At 36.6% G+C, this 14,266-nt stretch overlaps 1 protein-coding gene across 5 annotated transcripts in view; it reads right to left on the bottom strand.

Moving 5' to 3' along the window:
- Positions 1-14,266, bottom strand: part of LOC126083152 (cytochrome b5 reductase 4) — a 107,349-nt gene that overhangs the window by 12,149 nt on the left and 80,934 nt on the right. For all 5 annotated transcript variants that reach the window (XR_007518729.1, XR_007518728.1, XM_049896554.1 and 2 more), the window contains 4 exons: positions 8,046-8,186; positions 6,477-6,629; positions 2,667-2,817; positions 2,288-2,374 (listed from right to left, as the gene is read on the bottom strand). Coding sequence is in view for 3 of the 5 variants with exons in the window: in XM_049896554.1 (XP_049752511.1) it covers positions 2,288-2,374; positions 2,667-2,817; positions 6,477-6,629; positions 8,046-8,186 (532 nt within the window). In the remaining 2 variants the exon portion in view is untranslated. The remainder of the gene's footprint in view (positions 1-2,287; positions 2,375-2,666; positions 2,818-6,476; positions 6,630-8,045; positions 8,187-14,266) is intronic.

The raw sequence follows: 14,266 nt of genomic DNA, 5'->3' as shown, positions 1-14,266 counted from the left end.
ATACCTTTTTAAAAACCTAGTGTGTCTGCTGAAATGTTTATTTTAGGAAAATGGAAGCTCAAACAGTTAATACAGAAACCAACCACAGGGTCCTTTGCGTGGGTCCTTTAAAACCACATTTCAGATACCTGAGGTAGGTGTTCTCAGTTTCCTAAGCATTTACACTGTTTCCTCCAATCCTCACAACAGCTTTATAAAGTAAGTAGGAAAGATGTCATTATTTCATTTTGCAGATAAAGAGGGTAGAATGAAATCTGGAATTTAAGTCTTTACACTTCTCACTAAATGCTATTACCAATTTTCTACCTTGAAAATTATGGCAAAAGTTACTTGAAAACCTAGGAATTTTAAAAAAAATGTTATTACTTCTTTTTTTATTATTATTTTTATTGTGCTTTAGATGAAGGTTTACAGAGCTAATTAGCTTCTCATTTAACAATTAATAAACATAATGTTCTGTGACATTGGTTGCCAACCCCATGACATGTCAACACTCTCCCCTTCTCAACCTTGGGCTCCCCATTACCAGCTTTCCTGTTCCCTCCTGCCTTCTTGTCCTTGTCCCTGGGGCTGGTATGCCCATTTAGTCTCATTTTGTTTTATGCCCCTGTCTAATCTTTGGCCGAAGGATGAACCTCAGGAATGACTTCAGTACTGAGTTGAAAGAGTCTCTGAGGGCCATACTCTTGGGGTTTCTCCAGGCTCTGTCAGACCAGTAAGTCTTATTGTGTGTGTGTGAGTTAGAATTTTCTACATTTTTCTCCAGCTCTGTCCAGGAGCCTCTACTGTGATCCCTGTATAACTTCTTTAAATCTTGGCTTAAACTGCCATACCACTACTGAAATACAATAAATGTTTTTAGGTTTATGTTTTATGTAGTTTGTTGTTCTTAGGTGCTATTGAGTCAGTTCCGACTCATAGCGAGCCTATACACAACAGACTGAAACACTGCCTAGTCCTGAGCTATTCTCACAATGGTTGCTATGTTTGAGCCATTTATGTAGGTAAGAATAGTAAATATTTCAAGGATAAATAAGTTAATTTGTGGCTCAAATGGTTAGGTGCTCAGCTACTAAACAAAAGGCTGGCAGTATGAATATACCTAGAAGGCTTCTCTGGAAAAAGACCCTTCCAAAAGGTCACAGCCATTGAAAATCCTAGGGAGCACAGATCTACTCTGAAACATGTGGGTTTACCATGAGTTGGAATCAACTCTATGACAAATGATATTTTTATTAATATTACAAGAGAAAAGAAGAGCAATGGGAGATAGCAGGGGGGTGGCGATAAAAATCATTACCTTATTAAGTATATTCAGACAATATTCAGAAGAACCTGGAGCACCTGGGACAGCTGAGTTTCTGAATGCTTTAACCCTTAAAAAGTCTAAAACCTTATCTATATCACACTACCATAAGCATAAACACTTACTTCAGATATTGTGAACAACTTACCAAGTCCTGAAATTCCCACAAATAGCTTTTAATGATCATGGAAATGCTTCAGAAAGTTTGATGGCTTGTCAAATTCACTCCTCTTCTAAAATATACATTCTGAATTTCCTACTGCTTTTAAGTCTCCGAGGAAGCGTATACCCATTAAATCACCTTGTTTCAGCTGACTGTGTTAGGGTTCTTTTTTCAGTGAAATAAATTTTCTTTTTGCTATTCTTGCTGCCTCATTCTAGCACTAAGTTTGGTCCGATGCAAACTTTTTTCTATTGCCCTTACCAGCATTTTCCAAACTGTGTACTGAGGACCACTAAGGACAGGGCTATTAATAAGTGTTAATGCAGACAAAAAAAAAAAAAAAGGAAGAAGGTCTTGGTAAACAAGCATTATTAAACCTCCTTCTTGGAAAGTACAATGAACATTAGCATATTAAAGGCTCTGAGAAGTTCTGCAGTAAAGAAATCTGTTTAATTTTGTTTAATCCATCCTTACCAAATTTATTTGATCCACCTTCTATTACAACAAGAAAATTCTGAATTACCAAATTGGTTACATGAGATCCTTTTCAATCAAGCCCAACTCAGTGTAAACAATATAATATAATCCTAAAGCCCAGTGTACATTTTTTTAATACATATATGACGTCTCCTTGATCTTATCAGACAGTATTTTAGAGGGATGGGGTGGAGAAACAGCATTAAGTTTATTTATATTAGAGAATCATTGGTTAGTTTATTCTTTGCTTCCTAGTTAATTCTGCGTTCCAATGAAAGAAGGCAAGGCCTAGCCTGACTACACACATATGAATAAATGCAGAGTCAATTCCAGTTTAATACCTCTTATCTTTAAACGTTAATTTCTCCACTTGGCTTCTCCAAATTATATCATCCTCTGTTTTATTGAAGAACATCAGCTTCACTTTCCTTAAAAGTAAAAAAAAAAAAAGAAAGAACTATTTTAATTACATTTAAAACATGCACAAACAGAAAGTCAAAAGGTGAACTAGGGTGAATGTTCTTCTGTGCAAATTAGGTAACCAAAAGTAGCAAACTGCAATGAGATAAAAGAACCAAGTTAATAAAACAGTTGGGACTGATGACTGAGGGAAAAAGAACGTGTCTGTTAAGGTCCATTGCATACTTAATCAATTTAGAATACCGTATAGTAATGTAACAGCCTCACAAAGGATAGTAATTAAGAGAGAAAATTACATACCTGAGACTGGGTATATTAGTCAATGCATAATTCAGTATTTTAACCATTGGTGTGAAGCCAGTTCCAGCTGCCAATAAAAAGAGATCTTCTAATTCTTCAATCTGGGATTTTTTAAAATTGCCCTCAGGACTGCTTATGGAAATATAATCTCCTAAACGATGAAACATAAACAAAATCAGGAAAAAAAAAGCAGAAAAACTAGAAGGCTAAATTATAGTTGATACTTTTGATAAGAAACCAGATGAATGCTTAACTTGCAGACTACATATCAGTTTTAAGGTATGTAAAAAAAATTTTTTTTTTTTATGGAATTTTAGGGGTAATCATTAGGCTCCCAAGTATGTCTGCGTTATGTTACTATAATCAAATTAATAACAAAGTTTTATTACATTCATTTCCCAACATTATTTTCCCAAACCATCTGGAGTCTCTAATTTAAAAAGGACTGCAAAGTACTTGTCCACAAAGTACCAATAAAGAGCTGAGTGTTAAATGAAATTATAAGCATTTCCAATGCAGAGTCCATGTATACCTGCCTTGCACAATACAGGGTAGAGAGTAGATATTCACTATTTACACATTGATGATGGACCACAGGAATAAGACTACTAGGAGAGAAAATTGAAGTAGAAATGTATTCTAAAATCTTATATTAGTATATGCACTAACTTCTCCATCAAATCTTTGAAAATACCTATTGATTAAAACAAGGGCTTTAATTTAATTCCCACACGAACAAATCAAGATCAGAAAAGCAGCTGACTACATTTGGGGCATGCTATTTCCCAGTCTAGAAACAACAGAGTTGAGAAATCGGTGGCCAGTTTCTACAATGTACCACTCATATATATGGAAACCCTGGTGGTGTAGTGGTTAAGTGCTACGGCTGCTAACCAAGGGGTCGGTAGTTCGAATCAGCCAGGCACTCCTTGGAAACCCTATGGGGCCGTTCTACTCTGTCCTATAGGGTCGCTATGAGTCAGAATCGACTTGATGGCACTGGGTTTGGTTTGGGTACCACTCATATACAAGAGGTGCCTTTAGGACTAGATTCAGAAGTTTCCAATGTAATTTTAAAAACGAAATATAAACCTGTTCATATTTTAAGAAATAATTTCAAATACTGACTTATTTTAAAATGCCTAGATGCTCAAATTTTTTCCTTTATTTTCCATAGCAGGATAGGAAGAATCTTGGAGTAATTGATGAATTAAGTATTGGAAGGTAATATAAGCTTCTTGTTATGGTTTGAAAGGGACCAGAAGATCAGGAAGTAATCAGGAAAAAGCCAGTTGGTTGTTTAATGAAGAAGCCTCACAGGAGGATATTAACTTGGTAACTTTTGACTACAAATCAGACCTTTCAATGTCATAAAATTAGACTCACGCAGAGTAACTGATGTTAATCAAATTCACAAAAGATTAACATAAACATGCCAGAATGTCAAGTGATTTACAACAGGGGTTATACGTATCTTGTAATCTGAACATTACATGCCCCATCCAGAGCATTTCTTTCCCAGTATCAGGACATTTAAAGGTCAAATTAATCATATAAAAATTGCCTGGTGAACATGGGATTGAAACAAAGATGCAGATAACTTTATGGGGTAGCTCATTTAGGCCATACTAACGCTTCACAAGTCATCACTACCATACCAAGTACCAAGTGCACTACTCTCTACGTGACATAAGCATTTATGCCATGTCTATCTCCCCTGGATCAAGCTGAAAAACACTGATCTTGTTCTTTGAGTCTTCCTTTTCCATGCTCTGGGCTAGCTCTCCATCCTGCTCTACTCACAAAATCCCTTATAAATACAGATAGTTCCTGATTTATGATGTGTTTGAGTTACAACAAACGGAATCTACGACCGTCTTTTTTTTTTTGGTACATTGTATGTACTACATACAACGCTGCAGCACGTAATTTGCTGATGTTGTCATTTTCAGATATTCACTCACAGATGTTCAATTTTTATGATTTACTGTTCAGAACAGTGCTGTATGGATTTAATTTTATAAACTAAATCAGGGGCTTCAGTTGCTTGAAAACATGGACCCAAATGCTGACGGCTTTGCTAAAGTCAGTAGACAGATTCGCGAAGCAGTGAAATGTTACTCCAAAATATATGAAGAAAAAAATAAAAGAACCATACAGACAACTCTCGCTAATTTTAAGACTAGAAATGCCATCCCATTCCCAAGAATAATCCAGATAATCCAGAACCTTCCACAAGCAGAGTTATTACCACACTGACAAAATGCCATGGTCATCCAACTCTTCATCATCGAAGTAAATTTTTATGATTTATATATTTTTATGTACGTATGTATGTGCTAAAATATATCTGTAAGTTTATGTGCTAAAATATAGCCGTAAGTTTATATATGTACTGTTCCAACCCCTAAAGACAAATAAAGGTCAGATTTATAAAGATACTGATAATAAAAGGCAATAATTATGAAAACCAAAAAATAAAATTAAAGTATTCGACTTATGTCGGAACCAACCTACGATGGAGTCACTGGAGTGGAACCCTGTCGTAAGTCAAGGACTACCTGTCATACATACCACCAGTTGAGTTTCCACTTACTATATTACAATCGTGTCAGTTCTTCCACCTTCGCTAGGTTTGTGGGTATTCCAAAATTCTTTAGGTTCATATTTACATAGAACATTTTGGTTTATGTAACCAAAGATGACAAATCGTATCCATTATGTGCAGACTTATACGTTTACCTTTCAGAAAGCAACATAGTTCCAAGCTCTGGTGATCTACCTCACTGTTGCCTTGATGTACTGGTAATGCCACCTTGAAAAGGAGAAGAGCACTTTGCCACTGGGCAAAGGCTTTGAAAAGTTGAAGATACAGAAATATGAACAGAAGCAAGAAAAAGTGTCTCCAAACATTAACAGAGCTTATTATAGTTCCTTTATTAATTCTTTCAAAAAAACATTTATTGAGAGCTTAATATGTATCAACTGTTATGCTAAGTGATAGAGATACAAAGATATGACAATCTTTGCCCTTAAATCCAAAGCCTTGCAAAGATGGGATACATTTATTCTTATAACAGAAGAACAAACAAATTGTTAGTTATCGAGGTGTTCTTACGAAGAAGGCATCATAAAGGAAGTGATATTTTACTTGGGACTTTCAAAAAAAGGCACTTGATGGGTAGAAAAAGGGTTGATGGGCATCCTAAAATGCATGGACTTATGAATGATGACAAACTTGTCAAATGGGAGTAGCATGAGTGTTTTTGTGTAGCAAGAGATGAAGCTGGAGGGTCATGGTCTTTGTAGGCCATGCCAAAGCCTGTATCAGTATAGATACAGGGACCCACTACAGGTTACAAAGCTGCAGGGCAACATGATTAAATCTATTCTCAAGGAAGTCTGGAGAAGGAACTAGAAGATGAAGATGGAGAGACACCACCAGTTAGAGGCAACTGAGAGACCAGTTAGAGGCCAAGAAAGAATGATGAAGACTTACTCTTGGAGGGTGGCAGGAGAGATAGAAAGAAGAGATTACAAAGTCACTGGGAGGGAGGTAAACTCAGAAACGACTCAGGTCTTCAGACTGGGTCAAGGATAAACAGTGATGCTGTAAAAATAAAGATGGGAAATACAGAAGTAAGGACAGGCTGGATGGGACAAAGAGGGGATGACTTTGGTTGTGGACATGTTGACTTTTAAGATATTTGAAAGACACCTACATGGAAATAACTAGAAAGCAGTATAGCATGTGATCCAATCTAGGGCACAAATGAAGTAAAAAAAATAAAATCACACAAAAATAATTACCAATTTGAAGATGATCAAGTTCTGGTGTGAATAGTCCAGCAGGATAGATTTTGATCAAAAAGTAGATATATTTACTGTTGCAAAGAACTGGTTCCTGGAACTCTGAGAGTAAGGAATCAAATACAGGTGTATATGGCTTCACTATTTCTGTACCTAAAAAAGTTACAACAAAGAAATTAAATTCTAAAAATTGAAAAAGCTCTGAAGATGAAGCACAAATTTTATGACACTATCGGTGTATATTTAAAACTATATACCTAGTGTATATATAATTCCAACTTTATGTTCTATATGTATATATGTATATCTACTCCTAGCCTATATGTGCTGAAATAATTTTAATACTTTACTCATAATATAAGCAGTCTATTTTTATCAAATATGACATAAACTGATATGTATCTAGGTTAATAATTTTAGACACCCATCTGTTCCATCAGCACATAAACTTTGAATGGGCTACAAAAAAATGGTATCAAAGTTTACCACAGAGATATAAAACAGTATTTATGTAATAATTTCAATTATACACCCAGTTTTTAACAATGGTCACTGATGGCCAATGGGATCATTTGGGGGAGAAAAAGGGAAGAATTTCACTTTTATATTTTAAATTGTTTTAATGTTTTAACACACTATATATCACTTGTAAATGAATGAATAGAATGTTAATCTAGCTACCTCTAAGGATATAATACTAAAAATTAAGGTAAAATAAATATGTATTCATGTTATACTTTCGCTAGCCAGATTCCAAAAAAGAGTCACCAAACATTTGAAAGACCAAAAATTGTATACATGACTCTTTGATATACACTAAAGTACTACATTTGTACATTAAATTACTTGACAATGACTGTACTATGGAAGATAGCCAGCTATTGAATGGTAACTTGGCAGTAGTGATAATGATGAGAAAAACTTACTAGTGCTATCATGATATACTATATCTATCAAATCCTGGGTGGTAATACGTTAAACTAATTGCTCTAAAAACACTACTGAAGAAAAACAAATCTGTTGCTGTCAAGTCGATTCCAACTCATAGCAACCCTACAGGACAGAGAAGAACTGCCCCACAGGGTTTCCAAGGAGCGGGTGGTGGGTTTTAACTGGTGACCTTTCAGTTAGCAGCTGAGCTGTGCCACTATAAACCGAGCGAATGTGCCACCAGGGATCATGCAAATGTCACCTTTCATAGCTTCAAAAGGTCATGAAAATACTGGACATCATTAAGAAGGGTATTGAAAACAAGTGAGACAATTTTAGGATAAACATAAGGGAATAAGAATTTTCACAGTCAGGAATGTATTTATAGAGCTTTTTATCTGGTGGAGCCATTTTTCTGACCAATGGCAATTTCTTGGTTTCATATGATAATGCGACATGGCTACAGTGCAACACGTAAGTGCACTACATCTACAAAGCTAGAATCTGGCCATCATTAAATCTAGCTGCCCAGAAACACTTATTAATAACTTAAACCACTGCTTCTTAAAGAGATAAGTAGTAATCTTGAACTGCTTATAAAAGAAGAGAACGTTCCCCTAAAGCCTCCATTTTCCTTACCTGTAATAGTTAGTTTGAGGTAAACATGTTGCCCAATTGGCACCTGAAGATGAGTGCTTGGTGGCAGCATCAAGCAGAAAAGCTTCGTATCATGAGTAACATCTTCCTTGGAAATTAACCGGCACCTTCTGTAGTATAAACCTAGAAAGTGATTTGTTTTCTCTTATTGAAGAATAAATTAAATAAGGAGTAATACTAGACCCATCAAGTGAAGCAGAGACTTAGCTTTTGCTCTTTAGGAGGCTTGAAATTTACTAAAATGTCTATAACTTTAAAAAATTTATCAATATTCTGAAAGTCTTACAGTGTTAATTTTCCCATTTTCTTTCCTGAGATATTTATTTTCTAGAAGCTGTAAATATTTGTATAATTTGAAAAGTGAACTTTATAAAATGAACACTATTTACTCCATGTCTTTTATCATGGCATGTTAAAATCATTATGTTCTAAGAAATGAAAACCTAATTTATTTCTTCTTAAATTCACTTTTTAATAATTCCATCTTTTAAAATGTTAAAGCCTTACATTAACAGCTATATAATTAAATCACACATGTGAGAAATATCTGATAACCAACAAATTTACATTCTAAAGTCTTGTCTTACAGAGTGGAAAAGTCTTAAAACTCATTTACGGTTTCACAATATTAGCAATATTAGATAATTTTAGAACTAACTATCTGACAAAGAAGGCAGGAAAAATACATGTTCCTGTGTCTCTATGTTCGTGTATGTGTGTGTATGTACATATGTATGTATGTACAAGAACATTCCAACTGTGAAAAATAATTAAAACAAAAAATAAACTTTTATTCCTGTGGTGTAAGTTTTAATTATCTAGAAAATTAATATAAATGAAAAACTAGAAATGCCAGGCTTGTGGTACTAATACATAAGTAGAGAAAAGGAATCAGGTATTTCTACAAATACTGGAAAGATCTGAAAATAATATCCTAAGCTCAGAAAATACTTGGTTTGGGAAAACTCCTTATAGAAGCTCTGCAAGCATTAATATTTTCACTTGTAAATTCCCTTTTAGACATAAACAGCACTGATGGTATTCGTAGTTTATTTCATTATTTCCTCTGTTATACAATAGTATTTGTGGAGACATGAAAGAATCAATTTTGATAAAGCATTTCTTCTTCTAATTATTCTCTCTCTTTTTTGCCTAAAAATATTTAGGTAGGTGCAAGAAAGACTTACTCTGGGTCTTAAAAGAGGTGAGGACCCAACACCCAATAATGAATGGTTGGTGGAAAAAAGAAGTTCACATATAAACTTAAGAAATCACTTTGGCCACAATTTCATTCAATTTTCCTTCCTTTATTCTCCCTTTTGTCCCCTGAAGACCTAGGTCACTAAATCTTTCCACCTGCTACCATAATGGCTCACCACGTACATAAGTTTAGAGTATATCACTGCACGCAAATATCTAGGGGCATCACTTCAAGTCACTTTGTTCTACTGCCGGGCATAGGCTTGGACCAAATTATGTCTAAGGGTACTACCCTAAAGTTACCCTGATAGGCCTACTCCAGTACTGGGCTGACCAAAGGGTCAAAGCACACAGGCCCCAAAGAGATAATAAGGTTCAAATGATGTCTTTACTCTTACCCCCAGGCCCTATGGGACGCAGTGTGAGAATACAATCAGAGACAAACATACCATATGTCTAAGAATTTAAAAGTTACAAATCAGACAAAAAACTATTAAATAAAACATGTTCTATGCCTTGAATATGTACCTTGAAATTCATACCTTATAAATGTCCTAGAACGCTAGGTTTAAGGTTAGGATTCTAAAACTCCTCAGAATTCCATGCAGGACAATGGCAGAGGGACGGGGGCTGCATTCCCACTGACTATGGCCTATCCCCCTTCTCTCCTCACCTGTAGCTCTGTCTGATACCAAGTGGGTACAGCTCTATCCAATACCAAGTGGGGTCTTACGTGAGTGTGGACACATCAGCTACTATGTTGAAGCTTGCCCATTAGCCTTTCCCATAAAAAGCCTTGACCACTCCTTGGACAGATCAGGGAAGATGCCTAGGCAGGCCCAGGAAGTGGATTTGGGTGATTTGGGCAGGGAATTCTGAGGTCCCAATATATGGAGTGCCATGTTGAACGAAAGAATGTGAACTCCGGGTGGGCACTTCTTGGCCTTGCATACTCCTTGACCTGTGGGAGGGGTATGGCTGGAGGAAAGCCAGATGGGGCCCTCCAAGTAAGATGCCCAGGGCAGGCGTCCCTTTTACCCAGGTCTGAGGGTCATTTCCTCTAATCAGATATAGTGCATGCCCTCCTAATAACTTTACTAATGGATAAAAAGAGTCATCATCTCACTTGATACCTTCTACTCTAGCATTTGCCAGAAATGACATGCTATAGCAATTATGTGTCTTTTAAGCTATTCTTAAAACACAAGGAAATCTTGGCTTAGAGTGATTTACTGACTTTCCTTTTGTGGGGTTTGGCACAGTCTTGCCATGTAACACTACTGAGGTAGGTAAACAAAGTTTTACCTATAAATGACTGCTGTAATTTCAAAACATTCTAAGTTCTGAAAGTTTTAAGAAAGTTTTAATCTTTTAATTACACTGAAAAGAAAGATGGCACACAGAGAAGGGAACTGCAGCACACGAGAGAAAAAAAAAACCAGTATAAAGCAGATGGTGCTGACTACTTTAGTCTGGACAATACCATTATTTAAGTTTAAGTATCAGGGTTTTAGCTTTGTAAGCACAGAAAATTATACAAGAAAATGAGAGACTGAAAATACAAGATGAGGGTAAAATAAAAACATAAGGCAAAGATTTCTACCCAAAACATCTAAGTTCTTTTAACAGAATATAATATTGAAATCCACAACTCATCTGTCAGTTTGTTGTACTGTAGTGGTTTGCAAATTGCTGTGATGCTGGAGGTTATGCCATTGGTATTGAAAGTACCAGCAGGGTCACCCATGGTAGATAGGTTTCAGCAGCGCTTCCAGACTAAAACAGACTGGGAAGAAAGGGCCTGGCAAACTACTATAGACGATTAGCTCATGAAAACTTTATGGGTCACAACAGAACACTGTCTGACTCACTTGATCTGAATATGTCATCAGGAGGGATCAATTGTTAGAGACTGACATCATGTTTGGTGGAGGAGAGAAGACAACGAGGGTGAGGTAGATCCTAAAGGCTCAAAAAGGGCTGCTAATGTATCAAAATTTTGGCACAATTTTAAAAAATTTTGTTCATACTTTTATATCCTAAGGCTATTTACTGGGTTGTTGGTGGTAAAATCTTTAAAACTGCCTTTATTTGGTGATCAACATCTCCATATGAAAGGCAATTAGAGTTAAATCAAAATGTTAGGTTGGGTACAGAAAGAGAAATCCAATTACCTACGAGCTTTCTGACCCTTAATATACAAAAAAGTTCCTCAGCCATTGCGTGTGCGTGTGTGCGCGCGCGCACACACACACACACACACCCCTATGCACTCATGATCTTCACCTTTGCAGAGAAAAATAATTGGAAGCATCCTACTTACAAATGGTAGTGTGGTTCCACTCAGAAAATTTAAAATATTACCTATTACATTTGGATTAAAGGTAAATCATTTTTACCTTTAAAAGAGAAGTTTAAGAGTAAAGAGAGTAAAAAAAAAAAGAATAGTAGTTTCTCTTCTCTGATCAATATTCTGTGTTAAGTATTTAAGTCTTTCATGTAAATAAATTCTAGATTTGAAATAAAAAGGTATTGTATTAAAAGTTTCCAACTTAAATGCTTATTTTTCATCTAAAACTCTTTTAACTAGGCAACTTTGATAAGATGCAGTCAGCATGCTAACATCACATAAGTCAGTAATATCAGTAATACACATATTGAAAACCTAGGAACCATAAAATTATTTGGGGTCACAGACAGCAAGTTGGTCATAACACATTGATAATGTAAGTATTCAGCTTTGCTAGTAGATTAAATAACCTACAGGTTTTTGGCATGATTTAAGGACAGGAAAAAAGAGGAAATTACCTTTGCAAATTTATTCAAATAAACAAAAATAAGCTTAATTAGGTCCTTCTTCTTAGTCTGTCTTAGTCTGGAAGCTCTGCTGAAACCTGACCCTGCTGGTATTCGAAATAACAGTGGCATAGCTTCCAGCATCACAGCAACACACAAGCCACCACAGTACAACAAACTGACAGACGAGTGGTGGAAGAAGGAACTGGCAATCTACTTCTAAAAAAACTGGCCAGTGAAAACCTTATGAATAGCAGCAGAACACTGTCTGATACAGTACCAGAAGATGAGCCCCTAATATTAGAAAGCACTCAAAATATGACTGGGGAAAAGTAGAGTCCTCCTCAAAGTAGAGTCAACCTTAATGATGTGGATGGAGTCAAGCTTTCAAGACCTTCATTCGCTGATGTGGCACGCCTTAAAATGAGAAGAAACAGCCACAAACATCCATTAATACTGAGAATGTGGAATGTACAAAGTATCAATCTAGGAAAACTGGAAGTTGTCAAAAAATGCTGCAGTACACTGTCAGGGAACTGCCAGAAATTCCAGCCAGACTGAGAGAGGACATGGAACCAGGTAGGTATATCACTGCTGATGTCAGACGGATCTTGGCTAAAAGCAGAGAATACCAGAGAGATGTTCACCTGTGTCTTACTGACTATGCTAAGCCAATTGACTGTGTGGAACACAACAAATCATGGGTAACAGCAAAGAACGGGAATTCCAAAACACTTAATTGTGCTCATGAATAACCTGTACGGAGACCAAGAGGCAGTCATTTAAATGGAACAAGGAGACACTGCATGCTTTAAAATCAGAAAAGGTGTGTGTCAGCATTGTATCCTTTCACCATACTTATTTAATCTGTATTCTGAGCAAATAATCTGAGAAACTGGACCATATGAAGAAGAACACAGCATCAGGATTGGAAGAAGACTCACTTACAACCTGTGATATGTAGTTGACACAACACTGCTTGCTGAAAGTGAAGAGGACTTGAAGCACTTACTGATGATGATCAAAGTCTACAGCCTTCAGCACGGACTACATCTCAACATAAAGAACAGAAATCCTCACAACTGGACCGACAAGCAACATCACAATAAATGGAGAAAAGATTGAACTTGTCTAAGATATTATTTTCCTTGGATCCGTAACTGACTCCCATGAAAGCAAAAGTCAAAAATCTATCAAAAGACACATTACATTGGACAAATCTGCTGCAAAAGACCTCTTTAAAGTGTTGAAAAAGTAAAGATGTCACCTTGAGGACTAAGGTGTACCTGATCCAAGCCATGGTATTTTCCATCGCCTCATATGCATGCAAAAGTTAGACAATGAATAAGAAAGACCAAAGAAGAACTGATGTCTTCGAATTATGATGTTGGTGAAGAATACTGAATATACCATTGACTGCCAGGAGAACAAACCAATCTATCTTGGAAGAAGTAAAACCAGAATGCTCCTGAGAATTGAGGATGGTGAGACTTCATCTCACATACTTGGACATGTTATCAGGAGGGACTGGTCCCTATAAAAGGACAGCATGCTTGGTAAGGCAGAAGGTCAGCAAAAAAGAGGAAGACCTTCAACCAGATGGACTGACATAGTGGCTGCAACAATAAGCCCAAACACAGCCAAGACTGTGACAATGGTGCAAGCCTGGGCAGTGTTTTGTTCTGTTGCACACAGGGTCATTATGATTGGGAATCAACTCAATGGCACCTAACAACAAATTAAATCATTTTCCAATGTGCAAACCCTGCATCACTGAAAAATACAAGCATGGCTCCAATTTCAGACAAAAAAGCTAAAACTGATGTCATGGATTGAACTGTGTTCCCCAAAACTATGTGTCAACTTAGTTAGGTTGTGATTCCCAGTATTGTGTGACTGGCCTCCATTTTGTGATTGATATAATTTTGCCACGTGTTGTAAATCCTAATCTCTGCCTGTGGTTGAGGCAAGATTACGTTATGTTAAAGAGGATTAGGGTGGATGTAACATCCTTGCTCAGGTCACATCCTTGATTCAGTGTACAGGGAGGTTCACTGAGGTGTGGCCTGCATCAGCTTTTATCTTACAAGAGATGAAAGGGAAGTGAGAAGAGTAGGGGACCTCATACGACCAAGGAAGCAGCACCAGGGGCAGAGCATCCTTTAGACCTGGGGTCCCTGTGCCTGAGAAGCTCCAAGTCCAGGAAA

Source organism: Elephas maximus, chromosome 1 (assembly GCF_024166365.1).
Source record: "Elephas maximus indicus isolate mEleMax1 chromosome 1, mEleMax1 primary haplotype, whole genome shotgun sequence".
Lineage (NCBI taxonomy): Eukaryota > Metazoa > Chordata > Mammalia > Proboscidea > Elephantidae > Elephas > Elephas maximus.
The sequence above is the reverse complement of the archived record's forward strand: the minus strand, read 5'-3'. Positions and strand labels throughout refer to the sequence as shown.